Raw genomic sequence first — 21,767 nt, 5'->3', positions numbered from 1 at the left:
TCTTTGGCTGCCTCAGACCGCGTTGCCCTCCAGCCTCGAGGCAGAGAGCTGCCTCGGTGCCACAGCTAAATAAGCCCGGCGCCGCGCAGCCTCTGACACGCGCGGAAGGGCCCGGCCTTGTTCTGGCTGCCGCCGCCCTGCCACCCGCACGGCGCTGCACTGGGGGCGGGGAGTCTGATGGGAGACGCGCGCGGCGCTGAGGAGGCGGCGGCCCGGGAGAGGGAGCGGGAGAGGGACTGGGCGCGGGAGGCGGGAGGCGGGGGGACAGAGGGAGGCGCCGCCGCCGCCGCCGCCCGCCCCTTTCCGCTGGGGAGCAGCTGCTGCAGCAGGAGCAGAGCAGGAGACGCGTAGCCGCCGCCGCCGCCGCCGCCGCCGCCGCCGCCGCCGGGGGATGTGGCCGGCGCCTGCCCCTAGCCGCGCCGCCTCTTGAGTACCAGCCGCCGCTGCAGCCGCCGCCGCCGCCTAGCCGTGCGGTGCCAGGCCGCGCCCTCCCCGGGCGCCCGCCGGCTCGCATGCCGAGGGGCTCCGGGGCGTAGCTGCGCGCCCGGCGCCGCCTCCGGGCTCCTTCGGCCCCGCCATGGGCTGCTGCAGCTCCGCCTCCTCCGCCGCGCAGGTGAGGGGCTCCCGCCTCCCGGCCGCCCGCCCGGATGCCTCCCGTGCGCCGCGTCGCGCGGCGGGCGGCCGCCGCCCGATACCTCTCGCTGTCCCCAGCCTCCCCTGAGCGCACCGTGCAGTCCAAAGACCCCCACTCCGCCTTTCCGTCCGCCGGGTCCCGCCGATGCCCGTGCGCTGGCTCCGCGGCTGCCGACTCGCAGGCGCCTCTGCGCGGCGCCTAGTGCGCCCTCAGCTCTTACCGGCCCCTTCCCCAGTCGGCCCCCTCCTCCCAGTCACACCTGAGCGGCCCGTCCCGCCCGCCTGCAGGTAGAGGCTGCACTGGCGCCTCCTCTGCCCCAGGTGGCATCCCCTTCCCTGTTCTTCCGGGCCTGGCTCCTCTCTTCCACCTCCGTGGAGTCTCCCCGCCATCCGCCGCCCGTTTTCTGTGCTCCTCGCAGGTGTACCCCCAGCAAGAGCTCTTCACCTCTCCCACCGAATTCCAGTTTCTGCTTCATTAGATATTCTGTCCCTTTTCTCTTGCCCGCTGCCCCCTGGCTGGGTTCAGATGGTTTCAGCGGGTCCCGGAGCCCTTCCACGGCCCGCTCCGCAGACCTCGCTTGCACCCCATCCCCCCTTAGTGCCGTGACCCGGGCCCCGCGGCCTCCGCGCACTCGGAGGCCCCTGCGGGAGCGCCGACTCTGGGCTGGGAAGGAGATTGGGCACCTGGTGGGTGACGGGAGCGCTACGGAAACTCCCTCTTTGTTGCCAGTGTAACAGGAGGAAGAGGTTCCGAATTTAGTTTTTCTGTGGGCACTGGCTGAATGTTGTCGCTGAGGGCTGAGATGCAGAGATTTCTCTCAGCTTCTACCCTGCCCCCATCCAAATTTCGCCAACCTCCTTCTCTCGGATCCGAGCCCTTAACCTGGGTGGAAATGTTTAGACAACTGTACGAGAATCAAATGTAATAGAACTCGACTACTGGCCACTAATAACTGAGAGGACCTGTTTGTAAATTACCTAATTTAGTGGTTTAGCGAGTGTATTTACAAATACTATAAAAAGCAATCAGGAATACTGCATCAAACTGTCTTGTGGTGGTGTATGAAAAATAGGCTCTGACAACGCCTGGGATGTAATCTCACAGTTTCATTAGCGTAGTTTCATTAACTGTGGACTGTGATTTGTTTGTTTTAGGGGGCAGAAAAGGGCTCTTGTTTTTAGAAATAAAGGATGGTTGGTTCTTGGTGAAGAAAAATGCTAGTTTGGGGGGAAAAAATTCCTCCAGAAATCTAGCATCTGTGATAATGCCAGAAGTGTTTTTGCTGCTGCTAAATGACTATATATAACTCAGTTTTAAATAACCTGCATACTTGTTCTGAAAATCTGAGATCTGTTAGAGAGAAAATGACTAGAATTGCAGATGAATTGGGGACATTTGTGTTTTATTAGGTATCCATCCTATCATCCTATTCCTCCAGTCTTTTTTTTTTTTTTTTTTGAGTGTTTGCTTACCCGTTAGCTTTTTTTTTTTCTGCTAGCATTATAGTCAGGCTTTTTGGTGTAGTTAAAGATTCCTATTCAGTTATAATAGCAAAGTAAAACTATACGTAGAGGTGTTAGGAGGGAGAGGCTTGGTATATCAGAGTTTTCATATTAACATATAAAGGTGTAGAATTGCACATAACTTTCAACTGGTTAGGAATTTGTGGGGGTCTAGTTGGGTGCTCTTTAATATTTACTTAAATATAATTTTCACCAAAAAGGTGTTTTTCAGATTGCCTTTCTTTTCAGAATTGAGTTAATTTACATTCCCTTTTGGTGGTGAAATGCCTTTAAGACAGAAAAGTATTGATAGTTTATGGATAGCTTGTTCAGTGCGTGAACAGTTAAATTTGGGAGGGATGGGTGCTGCATCAGAACTCTGCTTTAAAACCGATAGTGGGTCTTGCATTTGTCTAGCTCCACGTCATACTTTTCAGAATGCTATATCGTATACGTTTTCTTTTCTTTTACCTCCTCTCACTGTAGAACATGCCTTGTTCCACAGATAGGATGCATGTCATGCACCCAAGGGGTGCATTTTTTTCCTGTGGATTCCTATAACCAATCAACAGCTGTCACATGCTTTTAAGTTCCGCTTTAGGGACTTGTAGTGTTCAGTGGAGCATTGAGGAGCAGGTTTTGTGCCAAAGAGCTGGTCATTTTTTTTTTTTTCCTATTTGAGATTTTTGGCATCCTTCTTCATTTGTGAAATGTTACTAATCGGCTGGTATTTTAACTCTCCTTTCAGGAGCATCACCAGTTTTAGAATACTGTTGTTCCTATATGTGTTTTTAAACAAAATAGGGTTGCAACTCCACATCTTCTCCAGCCTCTCTTAGGGGTCTCAAAAGTATTTTCTTCTTTTTTTTGTTTTTCTTCAGACTGGGTTTCGCTTTGTTGCCCAGGCTGCTGGAGTGCAATGGTGCGATCTCAGCTCACTGCAACCTCCGCCTCCTGGGTTCGAGCGATTTTCCTGCCTCAGCCTCCCAAGTAGCTGGGATTATAGGTATGCACCAGCTCGTCTGGCTAATTTTGTATTTTTGGTAGAGACAGGGTTTTGCCATGTTGGTCAGGCTGGTCTCGAACTCCTGACCTTGGGTGATCTACCCACCTCGGCCTCCCAAAGTGCTGGTATTACAGACATGAGCCACCGCTCCCTATCAGGGGTCTCAAATGTATTTTCACTCAGAATATGTTTGTTTCATGCCTTCTACTGGATTGTAAGCTTCTTGAGCACAGGAACTGTTTTTGTTTTCCTTATTTGTGTATCTACTGCAGTGCCTCACTGTACCTTGTACTTAATAGTTGCTCAGCAGTAGTCACTGGAGGGAATATGTAGACATATATTTGAACCTCTGGCTGGCAAGTGGCATCGAATGTGAATCTAGACCTGACCCATCCACTGTTTGTAAATTCTATGGGCTGGTTGATTAATTTTGCCAAGCCATCCTCTTCTAAACTCAAACCTGGACTGTTTAAGTTAAAATTTACCTGCCTTTTCTATATCCCTTCCTGTTCTTTCAGTGGTACCATCAGCTTGCAAAATTGTTCAAGGTTTTCCTTTGCTCCTGATGACCTGCTTAATGTGTATGTTTTAGATGGAGCAGTGGCTACAACATCTTAAAAGAGCTTGTCTGCAAACTCTAATGACAACCTACACAACACGTGAAAACAGTGTGCTTTGAGGTAATCTGCAGTTCAGTTTAGCTTTTCTCAGCAGTATCTTCAGCAACTTTAAAGCTCTGGCAGGTTTTATCAATGTAAATAAAGTGCATTTTCTTTTTGTAGCAGGGCTTCACTTTTGAAATATAATTTATTTTCCCGTACAGTCTCTTGCTATGTTGTAGATTCTCATAAAAGAGTTTGTGGTCTTCCAAACTTTGATCTCTTGTAATCTGTCCTGGTATTATTTTCATTTTCTTGGCAGTGTCTGGGTATCATGATTTTCCATCAAAATAATTATACTGTTTTAGGATTTAGATCAAAGAAAAGTGTCACATTCTATACTAGCATTTCATTGCTAGAGGAGCAGATTATTGGCAAAATAATTTGTGCTGTATCAGCTATGTACACCTAGGATCTTAAAAGTGTCTAGTGAGTCAGGGCTCTTAAGGAACTTTTTAAATTATTTTTTAAAAATTAGTGACCATTACAAGTTGTTTACTAATATTGGTAATTGCTCAATACAAACCAACACAGGATAGTCTTTGCCTAAAAGTCTTTTGAGGGGAACGTAAAAGTAAGATAGTCTTGAGTTTCTTTTTACAGTACTAATCCTCCCTAAGGCTCTTAAAATTTATTCCCATCTCCCTATAATTCGTTTGTTCTGGTATAACCTGACATAATTTCTATCCTTGTAATGTTAAACTTCAAAGTTCACTTGTAAATCTTCAGATTTATTAAATGCTCTTTCCCATTGACAAACCAGTTTGAATGAATCTTTTGAAAGATTACTTAGCAAATTGCCGTAAGTCTTTGTCCTTAATGGCTAGATGATTATTTCTCACAGCAGTGCTTTGGAGGCCAGGAGATTTTGCAAGTTCTGTGAAGTTCTGTGTCCTTCAGTTCTAACCTTAAATGTTGTAAGAGGGATGGAGGAGAATCTTTCAAGTTGAACAAACTGCCCCTTGTCTGTCTAGCTTTAGGAGACTTTTGTCCACTGTCTCATCCCATTGTCTTCAAATTGAAGGCTGTATATTTAACTGTCTTTTTGTAGCACTCATATTCTGTTTTGGGAGTAATAAAAAACAATCAGAAGTGGTTTACAAATGCTGGTTAATATTTGCATGTGCTAACTGTGCTTTAACAATTTTAATAATACCATCATCTATATCAGCTTTGTGGAGTTTGAAGTGAGATGGTAAAAATTAAATTTGAAGAGTGTAGTGGGAATTACCCACAGAGACTAAAGTTGCTCAGTTAAATTATGACCTGCAAAGTAAACTTCATCTAACGGGAACAGAAGTCATGGCATGAAGCCTTTTCTTTCCTTCATCTTCTGAATACTGTGTTGTTAGCATAGAGGATCTACTCCTCAAAATATGTAAATCAAAGTTAATTTCAAAATTGGAAAATAATGTAGAAATGGTAATTTTTTTTTTTTTTTTTTTGAGCCAGAATTTGGCTCTCATCGCCCAGGCTGGAGTGCGGTGGCATAATCTCGGCTCACTGCAACCTCTGCCTCCCGGGTTCAAGTGATTCTACTGCCTCAGCCTCTCAAGTAGCTGGGATTACAGGTGCTCGCCACCACGCCCAGCTAATTTTTTTTTTTTTTTTTTTTGTATTTTTAGTAGAGACGAGTTTTCACCATGTTGGCCAGGGTGGTCTCGAACTCCTGACCTCAGATGATCCACCCGCCTCAGCCTCCCAAAGTGCTGGGATTACAGGCATGAGCCTCCATGCCCGGCCAATTCCCAAATCTTAAATTGCAGTTTACTAATTTTTTTGTGTGTGTGTGTGACGTAGGGTCTTGCTTTGTCACCCAGGCTAGAGTGCAATGGCATGATCATAGCTCACTGCAGCTTTGATCTTCTGGGCTCAAGTGATCCTCCCACCTCAGCCTCCTGAGTAGCTGAGACTATAGGCACGAGCTCACGCCTGGCTATTTTTTTAATGTTTTAAATTTTTTGTAGAGACAGGATCCCACTATGTTGCCTAGGCTGGTCTCAAACTCCCGGGTTCAAACTATGCTCCTGCCTTGGCCTCCCAAAGTGCTAGGATTATAGGTGTGAGCCACTGCACCCGGCCTACTTTTTTATCTTTAGAAAACGTTTACTTTTCTAAAGATAAAATTTTGAATTAAGGAATTTCCAAGTTAAATTTCACACCACCATTTTGAACTTTCTACAGTTGCCATCTGGAGAGTAGCATGGTACAGCAAAGCTAGTCCACTTAGAATGCTTCCAGGCTTAACAAATACTATACTATCAAATACTATTTGATGTGTTAACAGTACAGTCATTTAAAAATGTTATTGGCCTGGGAAAATTATTCATAAAAATATATTCTACTACCAGTAATTGGTTGATAGTTGTTTTTCTATGCTCCCCTTTCCCCTGCTCAAACTGCAAAGAAAGAATGAAATATTTCAATTTTGTAATTTTGCCTCAGATTTTTGGGACTATAGGGGATATATGAGATAAACCTACTATCACTTTTCTGTTGATCTAAACTAGAATGTAGAGATATGAAGTAGACTGAGGTCAGAGAGATACATTATGAGGTAGCTGGGATTAGAAACCTGCTTAATCTCTTAATCTCTTGTCCTTTCTGTAGTACAGTACTATTCTTAATGTCTCAGGCTTTCTTTTCCTCTCATCCTTGGCTGCACATTGGAATCACTTGGAGAAGTTTACAAATGTTATGGAAGTGATGCCTGGGTCCTATTCCCGAAGATTCTTATGTATTGGTCCAAGACTGCGGGCTGGGCATCAAAAAAAATTTTTTTTTCTGTATTATAAGTGCTTCTTGCAGAGCAGGGCTAACCCATAGTAGTACACCCAGAGTAGCCAGCATCAAAACTTTTAAAAGTTCCCCTGGTAGCCCTCGTGTGTCACCAAGTTTGAGAGCCACTCTTCCTTACCCTTTCTCTAGGTAATTTCATCCCTCGTATGGCTTCAGTTACAGTCTGTATGTTAACAGTTCCCAAACTAAATTACTGTCCTGGTCGCTGATCCTTATATCCAACTGATTAATTAGCATTTACACTAGAATATTGTACAGGCAACTCAAACTCAGCATGTTTAAATCTGTCCTCAAAATCGTACCCCTCACCCCCGGCTTTTTCAGTAGTTTATCTCTGGTTCACCGAATGATACCAATGCCCTGGTTGTGGAAACTGGAGACTCGAGTCCTGTAGGGAACCTGCCTCTCACTCTTCTATATCTAGTCACCACATCTTGCCTCTTTGACCTTCTCAACGTCACTGCCAGCACTCCGGTTCAAGCTTCTGTCATCTCCAGCCCAGTACCTTGGTTACAGATCTCTCCGTAACTGTTCATGCTCCCTTCTAATTTTTCTTTGTATTGCAGTCTTGGTGATCTTTGAAAAATCCCAAGCTAATTGTGTTCCTCTCCTACTTAAAACCCTTTAATGGTTTCCCATTGCTCTTAGGACAAAGACCAGAACCCTTGACCCTGGACAACAAGACCCTGTGTGTGGCTGTTCTCCATCTCTCTATAGGGTCACCTTGTGGTGTGCTTTTCTTTGCTCATTGCACTGCAGCCTCACAGGTTCTTCAGTTGGTTGTATTCCTTCCTCTTAGAGGGCTTTTGCATATGTGGTTCACTTGTCTAGGAGGCTCTTTGCTTTGCTCCCTGGCTTTTGGCTGGTTGCTTTAAGTTTCAGTCTGAAAGTCACTTCCTTGGAAAAGCCTTTTCTGATCCCTTCAAACTAGGCCATGTCTCCTCATTAAACTCTCATAGCCTTATGTGTTTTCCCTGTGAGCACTTAAAGCAGTAAACACGTAATTTTACAGTTAATATTAATGTCTAGACTAGGTGGCGGCAAACTACAGCCCATGGGCCAAATCTGACCTGCTACCTGTTTTTGTATGGCTTACAAGCTAAGAATGGTCTTTACATTTTTAAGTGGTTGAAACAAATCAAAAGAATATGATTTCATGAGAAATTTATTTAATAAATTATGAAATTTTAATTTCATTCACAAGGTTTTATTGGGACACAGTCATATTAATTCATTTACTTGTCTATAGCTGCTTTCATATGACAGTGTCAGAGTTGAGTAGTTGTGACAGAGGCCTTATGGCCTGCAAGCATAAATATTTACTCTGTGTCCCTTTACAGAAAATGTTTGCTGACCCTTGCTCTAGGCTGAGTTGATGAAGAGAGGGGCCATGTTTGCTTTGTTTATTGCCATCTTGGTGCTTAGCTGGTACCAATACATGGTAGGTACTCATGAAATATTTGAATGAATTAACAGATATTCTGTTTCCCTCCATGGATAGAGGTGATTGAACTCCTACCTTAGAACACTGGGGTTTTAAAATTCATTATAAGAATTTTAAAACGATTCTTCTTTGGAAGATTCTTAACAGAATGTTCAGGGCTCTCTTAAGCAGCTTGTCTGTTGAAGGTATACATGTCACGTATGGAGCAAGTATACTTATAAAGGTGTAAGTTACTGGGTCAAGGTGGATGGGAAAGGGCTAGTGCGCTCAAGTAATGGACCAGTCAGATTTACAGTGGTGATGTTTTTATAGCAGGCACAAATGGGTGAGACTTTATGGCAAGCGTTGTAAAGAAAACGTGTTTGAGCTGGTGAAAAATTTAAGTCATTAAAGAGTTAGACATTGTTATCTCTGCTGTGGGAATTCACTCTGTGAAGATGGTTAAAGTTTTTGACACAGTAATATTTCCTCCTTTTTGATACTTTTTGTTTTCTAATTTATTTGGAATATAGCATAGCATAATGTTCCAATTTTGAATTTATGCATTGTATAAAATTTAGTAATTTTTTTGGCAATTTAAAAAACAGATTTACATTTTTCAGTATGTTTTATTATACTCAATAGAGGGATGCCAGTTTTTCCCCTCTGGGGGACTCCTTTGTAATTGTATAATATGATAATGTTGTATAATAGGATTCATTTAACAAACATTTGGTTGATAAACCCCTGGAATTTATTTTTTTGTGAAAATATTATTATTCCTTTTACTCTCTACAATATCCCACAACCAGATATTTAGACTGATTTAGTAGGAAAACCCTTAAAAGCAACTTTTATTCAAATTTTTAAGGTTGCCAGAAATGCTGAAAATTATTAAATGGAAGTGTTTGACTTCTGGATATGTTTATAATATGTAAAGTAAAAAAACCAGCAGGAAGATGGAAAAATTGGAAACATGATTACTTCAAGATATTTAAGTAGCAGGGAAGGTATTAAAGTTTGTTTTTGTAGATTTGTGATAATATAATCATGATTATGATCTCAGAAAATTCTTCATTTTGAACTACTTATGATGTTACAGCTATAAGAAATAAAAAAGGCTGGGTTTGGTGGCTCACACGTATAATCCCAACACTTTGGGAGGCTGAGGCAGGAGGATTACTTGAAGCCAGGAGTTCTAGACCATCCTGGGCAATATAGTGAGACCCATCTCTACGAAAAATAGCAAAAAAAATTAGCCAGGTATGGTGTCGTGTGCTTTTGGTCTCAGCTACTCAGGAGGCTGAGGTGGGAGGAAGATCTCTTGAGTCTGGGAGGTTGAGGCTGCATTGAGCTATGATCGTGCCTGTATTCCGGCCTGGGTGGCAGAGCCAGACCCTGTCTTTATTTTTTTTGAGACAGAGTCTCGCTCTGTTGCCCAGGCTGGAGTGCAGTGGCACAATCTCAGCTCACTGCAATCTCCGCCTGCTGGGTTTAAGCGATTCTCCTGCCTCAGCCTCCAAGTAGCTTGGACTACAGGTACCCGCCACCACACCTGGCTAATTTTATGTATTTTTAGTAGAGACGAGGTTTCTACGTTGGCCAGGCTGGTCTCGAACTCCTGACCTTGTGATCTGCCTGCCTCGGCCTCCCAAAGTGCTGGGATTATAGGCGTGAGCCACTGTGCCTGGCTGAGACCCTGTCTTAAACAAAGAAACAAACAAATAATAGTAATTTAAAAAACCCTTAAATCCAAATAGCTAAAACATTAAGGAAAATTGATTATCTCCTATAGGTCAAGGGGTCGGGTAGCTTTCAGGTTGGTTAGTTCAGTGGCTTGATGTCAGCAAGGACGTAAGTTCTCTCCTTGTTTCTTTTTTGTCATTTTACGGAAGGTAGCTTTTTCTTAATTAGCTCCCCTCAAGATCCCAAGATGGCTATGGCTCTTCTTACGGTCTTTTGCTGAGCTGACAATCTCCAGTGGTTTTCCTTTCATGGGAATTAGAGAGGGCTGCACACTCATCCCTAAACAAGCTCTAACAAGAGGAAGGCAAAGGACTCTGCAATTGGTTTAGACTAACCAGGACTTCCCTCTGAATCAAGTGAGGGGCAGGGCAACACCGGAACAAAAGGAGGACTTTGCCAGCAAGGTGGCGGCAGGGATGCAGGATCGGGCGTGGTGACTGGGTAGGCAGCCAATACTATCTGCTATGGTTTTGCCATTTTCTTTTGTCTTTAAATCAGACTTCTATAGTGTTTCCTAACATTTTACTTATAGCCCCATTATGAACTTCACAGTTCGTAGTTCAAAGTCACACAGTTAGTTATCTTCTTGTCCTAGTGATGCTGCTCAAGCCATTGCTGAAACCCCTGTCTTTCTTTTTTGCTCACCCCCACTGCATCTTTCCCATTCTGAGCTAAGGACAGCTTCAGATGAAGAAGAGCATTTGAGGTTGGAATAATGGTTAAGTGGTGAGTTAGTATTCTTGCAAGCCATGGTCCTTCAAGAGCACCTTGGCTGTTAGTATAACCTCTTCTCTGTCTAGCTTACAATCTCCTTTTCTACCTCTTTTGAAGTCTCACTTCTGTCTGTGTTTATCTCTGTTTCAAAATTGAGTATCAAAAAACTGATAGTTTTTATTTTCCTTATTTTTTTTCCACCTCCAGCTGATACACTTAAGGAGCTGTAATAATGAGTACAATCTACTAAAGAGGGAAAAAAAGAGTGCCTCTGTTTTCTTTTGTTTTAACCTGCTTACTTTCAGGGTTTTTTTTTAAATAATTAAACTGAAAAGTCATGTCATTATTTAGAATATCTCTGATATAAAGAGTTCTCACAGTATATAAAGTGCATCCTTGCAATACATAATTTACAGAAGGAAATAAACTAGTGTGTAAATAATGTTCAATCTTGTTAACAACCAAATTAAAGCATAGAGGCATCCTTTCACAGCTGTAACTTTGGTAATAGTTAACAAAATAATATTAATTGCCCAAGTGGTTTTGACTCAAATATACTTTATTGATTTGCTGAATAAATTGGAATGACCCTCTTGAGATACATTAAAAGCCATAAAAAAGTTAACATCCTTTATTTGGTAATTCTAAAGTTGAGTAATGCTATATGTAAGAATCTTTTTATTGTAGCATTATTTATAATGGCAAAAAGTTTAATTTAAAACATCATATATTTGCTGTAAAACTTTCTTCCTGTTTCTTAATAAAATCCATTTGAATTTAGTCTGTTATACTTCCTCATTGCCAACTAAATGATCCTGCCTTAGTCATTGAGTAGCCTTTTGCCTTCCTCAGAAGTCCTTTCACTATTTCTTCTCTAAACAGCTGTTAGAATCCAGAGGATTGAACATCATTGTGTACTGGCAGGAGGGTGGGCTCTATAGCCAGACTATATCGATTTGAATCCCACCTTGTCACTAGTTGAGTTATTTGGACCACATTCTTTAACCTTTGGTGCCTGAGTTTCACCAGCTATAAAATATAAACAGTAATAAAACTTGCCTCAGATACTTCTAGCAAACTGCACAACTCATGAAGGTATCTCAGAAATTACAATATTAATGTAAACTAAATCTCCCTGATGTTCTAATAACCATTAATCCTTCCCTTAAAAATGTTTTTGTGTTTGAGTTTTGGAAAGGTACCCTGACGTCCAAAAATTTTATTTTTATTTTTGAGACAGGGTCTTGCTCTGTCACCCTGGCTGGAGTGCAGTAGTGGATCTCGGCTCACTGCAACCTCCACCTCCCAGACTCAAGCAATCCTCCCACCTCAGCCTCCCGAGTAGCTGGGACTGCAGGCATGTACCACCATGCCTGCTAATTTTTGTATTTTTTGTAGAGATGGAGTTTTGCCATGTTGCCCAGGCTGGTCTTGAACTCCTGAGCTCAAGTGATCTGCCCACCTCAGCCTCTCAAAGTGCTGGAATTACAGGCATGAGCCACCACACCCAGCCTGGTTTATATTCTTGTGGTAATTTTATTGTGAGACAGAGTATCATTTAAGAGTTAGATCCAGCTGCATATGACAGAAAACTGAAAGAAACTAGATAAACCAGATAAAAATGTATTTCTTACCCAGAGTAAGTCCAGAAGTAGTGTTTCAGGGCTAATATGAGACTCCTTGTTTATCAAAGACCCACTCTCCTTTTGGTTTCATTATGTAAGCATATGGCTTTCATTCTTAAGATTACAAAATGGCTGGAAACTCTTTTTTGTTTTTTGAGACAGGGTCTCTCTCTGTCACCCAGGCTGGAGTGCGGTGGTGAGATCTCAGCTCACTGCAGCATCAATCTCCTAGGCTCAAGCTATCCTCCTGGTTGAGCTTCCCAAGTAGCTGGGACTACAGGCATGCACTACCACGCCCAGCTAATTTTTGTATTATTTTTATTTTATTTTATTATTTTTTGAGATGGACTCTTGCTGTGTCACCCAGGCTGAAGTGCAGTGGCGTGATCTCAGCTCACTTTAACCTCCACCTCCCAGGTTCAAGCATTCTCCTGCCTCAGCCTCCTGAGTAGCTGGGATTACAGGTGCCCACCACGACAGAGGGCTAATTTTTGTATTTTAGTAGAGGTGGGATTTCACCATGTTGGTCAGGCTGCTCTCGAACTCCTGACCTCAGGTAATCCACCTGCCTTGGCCTCCCAAAGTGCTGGGATTACAGGTGTGAGCCACTGCGCCCAGCCTTTTTTTGTTTTTGTTTTTGTTTTCTTTGAGACGGAGTTTCGCTCTTGTTGCCCATACTGGAGTACAGTGGCATGATCTCAGCTCACTGCAACCTCCGCCTCCCGGGTTCAAGCGAGTCTCCTGCCTCAGCCTCCCAAGTAGCTGCGATTACAAGCATGTGCCACCACGCCTGGCTAATTTTGTATTTCTGGTAGAGATGGGGTTTCACCATGTTGATCAGGCTGGTCTCAAACTCCTGACCTCAGATGGTCTGCCCGCCTTGGCCTCCCAAAGTGCTGAGATTACAGGCGTGAGCCACTGTGCCTGGCCTGTATTTTTTTGTAGAGACGAGGTCTTGTCTCCCTATGTTGCACAGGCTGGTCTCAAATTCCTGGGCTCAAGGGATCCACCCATCTTGGCCTCCAAAGTGCTGGGATTACAGGCATGAGCTACCGTGCCTGGCTCCCAGATTGTAAACTGTGTCTAGAAAATGAGTGCAAAGAGAGAAACAAACATAAATAATTAGAGGCTAAATTGGGTGGCAAGGAGTTCAGGGGACGGGGAAACCAAGAGAGGAAAGAATAGTTGGGGAGTGGGCTTCCTGAAAATGATTCTCCAGCAAAAGATCTGGTCTGGAAGAATGGGGTTTAGAAAAAGTGAAGGGCAGACAGATTTTAGTAGAAAGCAGGGAGAGGAATTCCAGTGTAAAGAACAGTTGGTCAAAGGCAAGGAAGCAGACAATAACTTGCTGCTTGTCAGTATGGAAAGGAGACCTGACCAGAGTGGAGTGAAGAGATGTTATGTTGCATGTGGGGAAGGCATTCATATTTGAAGGGGAGGAAAATGGGCAGCCATGGAGGAGTTTTCAGAGTGGTTTAAGGAAGATTAATTTGACAGCATAACTGCACCTGAATGGGAGAAATAGAAGGCAGAGGCCGCCCAGGAAGCTGTTCAGTAACTCATACCAGTGTAAACAGGAAACAGAGAAGAGTTATTGTGGAGTCAAAATAAAATAGACCTTCCTGACTTAATCTGGATATGTGGGATGAAAGAGAAGGAAAGAACAGATGTTTTGAATGCCGCATCATGGAAGAAGGGTATTATAATGGCTAGACATGGTAGTTGAGATGGGGACTAGTTTGTGGAGAGGGGAAGATGAATTCAATTTTGTATGGACTGACTTGAGGTGGTACTGATATTAATACCTCCAGGCGGTATTTTCCATAGGGAATTGAAGACCCAGAACTGGATTTCAGAAAATGCTTTAAGTCATGAGCATATAGAATATAGAGAACACCAGTCATTGCTGGGGATTTACTGTGTGGTAGCCTCTGGGCTAAGCGCTTTACATGCAGTTCTCATTTTATTCTCATAACTCTGAGGTGGGTCCCAGTTAGCCTCATTTTACAGAGGAGGAAACAGAAACTCAGAAAGGCTAGGTACATTGACTAGGATCGCCCAAGTAGTGTAAAACTGGGAGTAGTTCCAAGCCTGTGCACTTCCTGCTGTATTTCCCTCTGCTGTTCCAAGGACTACTATATTAAATGGTAGATTGAATGTACTTTAGATACCACTTTTTTGTCTCTTAATTTCAGAGGTTGTGTGTGCTGTTTGCTGTTTGTTGTTTTGTTTTGTTTTTTGGGATGGAGTTTTGCACTGTTGCCTAGGCTGGAGTGCAGCGGCGCGGTCTTGGCTCACTGCAACCCCTACCTCCCGGATTCAAGGGATTCTCATGCCTCAGCCTCCCAAGTAGCTGGGATTATAGGCGCCAACCACAACACCTGGCTAATTTTTGTTTTTGTTTTTGTTTTTGGTAGAGACGGGGTTTCACCATGTTGGCCAGGCTGGTCTCAAATTCCTGACCTCAGGTGATCCGCCCGCCCCGGCCTCCCAAAATGCTGGCATTACAGGTGTGAGCCACCACGCCTGTTTGTTCTCTATTTAAAGTCTATGTGTAGGTTGGTTTTAAATCAGTGCACCTCAAACTATGGAGGCCAGGGTACGACAGTTTGGAGCAGAGTCTGAAAGTGGTGGTTATAAACTTCAGACTCTAAGTAAGGACCAATGGCTACTGTGCGTATCCTCCAGGGCCCTTCCATATTTTCTTCTAAGAACTAAGTCTGAACAAGTCTGTCATGACAGCAAGTTTACTACTTGTTACTGTAATTGTGTTCTTTCCCCATAATTCACCAATTCCTGAAAGTACACTTTTAAATAAGTAATGGATATTTATATGTTTAGTCAGTCTTTGGAGATTCATGGCCTTCGAAAGGGTTAATATAATTGATGCTTGTGTTATTAATATTGAGTGCCAACAAGGCTCTGGAGAGCAGTAAGAGAGGAAAGGGTGAAGAAAATGGCCTCAATAAAGTTGACTCTGGAGCGCAGATGATTAGTGTGCACATTAAGATCAAATTACGAAGGCAGAGATTCCTACCATCGGAGCAAGAGCAGGAATTTTTAAAATAATAAACTTCATTTTAAAAACTCAGCATATTTAAGAGAGTTTTATTCCTTGCTTGCTAAGCCTCAAAGTTTTTCCAAATCTATTTTGCATGTGGTTTTGTATTTTCATGACAATTCTGAAACCACAGGTGTTGGAAGACAATTCTAAAGATACCAAGTTTTAAATATATTTTGACATATTTTGAAACTAGCCATAGTTTTAATCAGGAAAAACATTTTTCAGTGTACACTGCTGATAGAAGCAGATTTCAGTTATGAAAGTTTGGAAATAATACTTTAATAAGGCACTTCATTTTAAAACTGAAAGCAATTGTAGTTTGCTGCTAGTTTAAAAAGTTTATAGTTTAATGTAATCTGAGAAAGTAAACCAAGACCAAGTGGAAACACTTATTTATCTTGAGGTTGCAACAAGCAAATTGAGCTGGGAGCCTTCTGGGTGAGGAAGGATCTGCTACTTAAATCAGGCTCTAAGATATGATAGATGGTGCTCTACACGGCATCACTTTGAAAGATTTAAATGTTTCTTATGTAAGAATATCTTAATCAGGATTTCTCCCAAGTATGTGCTTCCAAAGCACCAGGGCTACAAGGTGTTCTGCCAAAAAAAGGGTTCTGAGGTCAGAAAAGTTTGAGAGGTTCTTCTTGCTCACTTCATACCACCCCCTCACTGGCCTCCCAACCCCATTTGAAAAGTAATCATGCATATTAACATATTTAGGGTCATTGCCCTGCCTCCCAGGAAACCAGTTTAACTTTGCTTAACTGGCCTTTATTGGACTTATCTGTCCTTTAAAATTTTTTTCACTATATCTTGAACTGCTCTCCTACACAGCACACTTTGAGTAACACTGCTTGAAATACTGCTTCTCAATTTCATTCTCCCAAATGACAACAAAAGTGATTATGGTGAAACCAGAAGCAACAATAAGGTTGTTGGATCAGGTGACTCTTAACTAAGAATCACTCAGCTCTGAAACTGACTTTAAGTGCATCACAAACTTCATGTTCTTCTTTAAGATATTGGCAAAAGTAGATAAATTTCAAGTCACTCAAGTATATTATAACTTAAAACCCTTTCACGTGAATCATTGTTTCTCAGATTAGTGATTTGAGATCTCCAAGGGATATTAGGTAGGGTAAATGATTGACAAAAGAATCCTTCAAGTTTGAAACTTGATAATATGAACTGCTATGGGGTCAGCTGGGCCAACAGCAAGAAGGGGAGCTATGATCTGCACTGGAGGATTTTCTCCTTTCTTCAAGTCTGCTGCAGCAGAGGGGCAGTTACAGTTATCACTTAAACTCCAAATGACCATCCGGAGATGGAATGCTATCTTTGGTTGGAGAAAGAATTGAGGATAGGGATGATGGGCCAAGCAAATAATAGATCCTCAATAAATGTTTATTGAATACATATGGAACAGGGATGGAGTATTCAGAGACTAAACATTTAGTTTGTGGTGCTGATACTTGTCAAGATTATGGTTAAAACAAATACAACTTGCCAATGGAGAGAAATGGGAATGAACCTGAAAATTAAAACTAGCTGCCGTTCAAACTGTTTAATTCTGGTGGGCTTTTGAATTCTACCTTGCTAGCATGTGTTCCTAGGTTATAATGAAGTCTTGGTGTATACATTAATATTAGCCAATCAGGAAAAAAGGCACATCATAAGCTAGAACCCTCTGGGCCTCATCAAAACCTCAGTATGACAGGTAAGCAGCACTGAACGATAGATTTATTATATAAGAATGAGGGCCTTCTTTCCCTTCTGCCACACCCCCTTCCCCCATTTCCCTGCAACACACCTCTTGTTTCTGGCCCACAGAGCATAATGAAAGCTCTTCTGGCCCATTTTCTCAGTGCCTGCCTGGGAGTAGACTGGGTAAAGCTCCAGTCTTAAGTATTTTGTTCAGAGTGTGACCTGGAAGATGACAAGCAGCACTGCTTCTGCCCAGTGCAGCAATGAGGAAACTCAGGACAAAGGGAAGATGCTGAAAAGTAAAATAAAAGAACCGAGAATATCGGTAGAATAAAAAGAGAATCCCAAGCTGGCTGCATGCTTTGGTTCTGTTCAATGTTCATGGGCTGGTGTGCTGTCAGGCTAAGTACTGGGCTCAACAAAGAATGAGACTTTTCCTTCTGTAAGTGTGCAGTCTGTTAAGGGAGATGCTACGGAGGGGTGTAGCTTTGTCAGTGTGCCAGAGCCCAGCTGAATCTGTGTTTCTCTCTCTTTTTTTTTTTTTTTTTTGAGAGGGAGTCTCACTTTGTCGCTCAGGCTGGAGTGCAATGGCACGATCTCGGCTCACTGCAGCCTCTGCCTCCCAGGTTCAAGTGATTCTCCTATCTCAGCCTCCCAAGTAGCTGAGACTACAGGCGCCCGCCACCATGCCCAGCTAATTTTATTTTTTTATTTTTAGTTGAGACGGGGTTTCACCATGTTGGTTGGGTGGTCTCGAACTCCTGACCTCAGGTGATCCGCCTGCGTTGGCTTCCCAAAGTGCTGGGATTACAGGTGTGAGCCACCGCGCCTGGCCCTGTGTTTCTTATATAGCTAAATATTAGTATAGTTTACAAGGTGTAAAACACTGATAATTCCTTGCTAGATTTTAAACTAATTTTCAAAACTAAAAACTAGAAATACAAAAGTGCCCTAAAGGAACATAGATGTTATTTTTGAAGTTTGGTTTGTGTTTGTGCTTCACTGGTAAGGATGAAGTTCAGTAAACTTTAGGATAAAGTTACTGTGTCTGTAGGCATGACAGCATTTTATTATACAGAGTGAAAAAAATATTGTCCTTGAGTAAGAAAATAACAAAGCTTCAGATGCCTGTATGCAAGTCACAATGACTTTTGAGGCAGTCCCATAGAAAAGATTGTACCTATAATATGGGTAATATTTTAATTTTCATGTTGAAATGACCAGCTTTTAAGCTAATAAATGAGTTTTCTTATTTGATAGAGCAGATTCTAGAAATTTTAAAGTAGAACACATCAAAAGTATTCTTCTGTCGTTGTTGACTAACCTATGGTGGCTCTTTTGTTGCTCTTATGTGTTTATGACTTAGTCATGTATCTCTGCCCTGTTACCCTGCCAGGAAATCCATGTGCTCTTGCCATAGTCCCAAAGTCTCATACCTAACTGGGCACAGTGACCTGTTTAGTGTTCCATGGCCATGAACTAACTACAGGGTCCAGAATGGATTCAGGGACACCTAAGTATTCAATTTGTTTCCTACCACTACATCAGACCACCTTTCCATTTATCTTCCAGCTTTCTGCCATTCAGACATACATTTTCTGTTTATGCTCTTTAAGTTTTTAAATCTCATTTGGTTCCAAAAATGTTTTAGGTAATTTTTAATAAAATGTAAATATATTTAAGACTTTTGAAATGAAAAGCCAAAAGCTGAAAGGAGGTGGAGGTGGGATAAAAGGAAAAAGAAGCACAAATGTACTGAGTGCCTGAGCTTCTTCACCTACCAGTGTTTCTAGTCCTATTTTAGAATGATACTGATTCAAAGGAAATTGTCACATGGAATCCTTTTACAGAATTACACAACTGTCAGGGGCTTAAGAGGTCTACCAAGGTAGCCATGAATTTTATATCACATCCTCTACATGGATTTTGTTCAGTCTTTGTTTAAACACTTCCAGCAACAGATAACTTACTGCTTCCTGAGACATTTGTTCTACATTCAGGCAGTTATTAGAAATTTCATTTTGCACTACCGAGCTCTGTGTCCATGTAACTTCATTGTTCTGATTCTGCACCCATTAGCCAAACAGAATAAAAAACCGAAATTGGCCTTTAGTGTGTGCCAAGGTATGTGTGTGTGTTTTAAAGTTAAACACCTTTAGTTTTTACAACCATGTCTGAATGTCAGACTTTCAGAAACTTTACTGTTCTGGGCCACTTCTTTACTTTACTTTTATGCTTTCATGATTAAATCTATGTAATTTTTATTTTTATCAGTTACACGTGTGTATTTTTTGTTGCCCAGACTGGAGTGCAATGGCGCGATCTTGGCTCACTCAACGTCCGCCTCCCGGGTTCAAGTGATTCTCCTGCCTCAGCCTCCCTAGTAGCTGGGATTACAGGCACCCGCCACCATGCCCAGCTAATTTTTGTATTTTTAGTAGAGACAGGGTTTCACTATATTGGCCAGGCTGGTCTTGAACTCCTGACCTCAGGTGATCCACCCGTCTCAGCCTCCCAAAGTGCTGGGATTACAGATGTGAGCCACTGCACCCAGCTCATATGTTTGTATTTTAAAGAGTTAAGCATTTCTAGGGCTTGTTATTTTAAAAAGCTCCCCCCCCCCCCATTTTCTGCTACCCTGAGACCACCACTTTTAAATCTTTAATTCTTTTGCTTTTCCCCCTATATATCTTTAATATGCTTATACTGCTACCTCCTCGCTTTTCAATTTTTGACATTAATTTTGGACTCCACTGTAGAAGATAAAGATTGAGCTGTCTTCCAACACCATCCTCTGCCCTACCCTGTGCACCTACTTCGGGTTGCCCTTATCCTTCTGCTGCAGATATATCATCATAACTTTGTTTGGATCAATGTTCAGTCTTTTTTGTTTGTTTGTTTGAGATGGAGTCTACTCTGTCACCCAGGCTGGAGTGCAGTGGTGTGATCATAGCTCACTGCAGCCTCAACCTCCCAGGCTCAAGTGATCCTCCCACCTCAGCCTCCTGAATAGCTGGGACCACAGATTTGCACCACCACGCCTAGCTGATTTTTAAAAATTATTTTGTAGAGATGAGTTCTCATTATGTTTCCCAGGGGGGTCTCAAACTCTGGGGCTCAAGTGATCCTCCTGCTTTGGCCTCGAAGTGCAGGGATTACAGGCGTGAGCCCTCGCACCTTGCCTAATGTTTAGTCTTCATCTTATGACTAAGTGGTTGCTCTTAACAGCCGAGTCATGTAGTATTTCATCATGTGTCACTCTTGGAGATCGTGGTTGTCTTGTTCTACTGTCTACCCAGCTTTCTATTAATATGCACTTATAACTAATTGGCTTATAAACTCTCACCTAGTTGTGTGACTCTCCTTTGAGTAAGCTCAGATACCTTAGATATTCTTTCAGTTTCAATTTCCTGAATAGATCTCTCCCATACCTCCAAACTGGGCTGGATACTCTTCAGGCCTGCTTTTTTACAAAGCTGTCAATTTAAGATCTCCCTTCACATCATACCTGGAATTTTTTTTTTTTTTGAGATGGAGTTTTACTCTTGTTGCCCAGGCTAGAGTGCAAAGGTGCGATCTCGGCTCACCGCAACCTCTACCTCCTGGGTTCAAGTGATTCTCCTGCCTCAGCCTCCCGAGTAGCTGGGATTACAGGCATGTGCCACCACGCCTGGCTAATTTTGTATTTTTAGTAGAGACGGGGTTTCTCCATGTTGATCAGGCTGGTCTCGAACTCCTGACCTCAGACAATCTGCCCACCTTGGCCTCCCAGAGTGCTGGGATTACAGGTGTGAGCCACCGTGCCAGGCCCATTCTTTCTTATATTGGATTCCCAATTATCTGGATCCCATGTGCTTTTTTAGTTTATTTTTTAATCTACATACGGTACAATTCACTTTTTGTTCTACAGTTGTATGAACTTTGACAGACGCATGGCCTTATGGAGCCACCACCACCAGTAGCAAGATACAGAACAGTTCTCACTTCCAAAAATTCCCTTGAGCTGCCCCTTTGTCATCAGATCACTCCTCTACCCTTGGCAACCACTGATCTATTCCTGTAGTTTTGCTTTTTCCAGAATGTCATATAAATGGCATCATACAGTATTGTAACCTTTTGAGTTTGGCTTCTTTTCTTCAGTGTAATGCATTTGAGATGCATCCATGCTATTGCATGCATCAATAGTTTGTTTTTATGGCTAAGTAGTATTCCATTATATGAATATATCATAGTTTATTCACCAGTTGAAGAACACTGGGTTGTTTCCAGTTTGGGATGATTATTAATAAAGCTCCTATGAACACTTATATGCAGTGTGAATGTTTTCATTTATCTTTGGTAACTATCTGGGAGTGGAATTGCTGGGTTGTATGGTAAGTGAATGTTTATAAGAATCTGCCAAACTGTTTTCCAAATGGGCTGTACCATTGTGCATTCCCATGAGCAACGTATAAGAAGAGTTCTAATTGTTCCATATCCTCGTGAGCACTTGGTATTGTCAGTTTATTTTTTAAATTGTTGGCATAGACGTTTAGTGATATCCCACTGTGGTTTTAATTTGCATTTTCCTAGTGACCAGAGATGTTGAACATCTTTTCATGTACTTATTTAACATCTGTATATCTTTCTTGGTGTTGTATCTTTCAAATTATTGCTCTCTCTCTCTTTCTCTGTGTGTGTGTGTTAAGAGACATGGTCTAACTCTGTCACCCAGGCTGGAGTGCAGTGGTGCAATCATAACTCACTGCAGCCTCAAACTCCTGGGCTCAAACAGTCTTCCTGTCCTAGCCTCTCAAGTAGCTAGGCCTGTAGGTGTGTGCCACCGTACCTGGCTAATTTTTATTTATTTTTTATTTTTATGTAGAGAAGGGGTCTCACTATGTGCCCAGGC

At 42.4% G+C, this 21,767-nt stretch overlaps 1 protein-coding gene across 5 annotated transcripts in view; it reads left to right on the top strand.

Moving 5' to 3' along the window:
* Positions 1-298: 298 nt before the first annotated feature.
* The window catches only part of SLC44A1 (solute carrier family 44 member 1), a 196,416-nt gene continuing 174,947 nt past the window's right edge, over positions 299-21,767 (top strand). For 4 of the 5 annotated variants that reach the window (XR_010148599.1, XM_009457052.5, XM_054658915.2 and 1 more), the window contains exon 1: positions 480-613. Coding sequence is in view for 4 of the 5 variants with exons in the window: in XM_009457052.5 (XP_009455327.4) it covers positions 578-613 (36 nt within the window). In the remaining variant the exon portion in view is untranslated. Of the gene's footprint in view, positions 614-21,767 lie in introns of all 5 variants that reach the window. The other variant, XM_016961367.4, reaches the window with a different exon arrangement.

This window comes from Pan troglodytes, chromosome 11, assembly GCF_028858775.2.
Source record: "Pan troglodytes isolate AG18354 chromosome 11, NHGRI_mPanTro3-v2.0_pri, whole genome shotgun sequence".
In the NCBI taxonomy this organism is placed as follows: Eukaryota; Metazoa; Chordata; class Mammalia; order Primates; family Hominidae; genus Pan; species Pan troglodytes.
The sequence above is the reverse complement of the archived record's forward strand: the minus strand, read 5'-3'. Positions and strand labels throughout refer to the sequence as shown.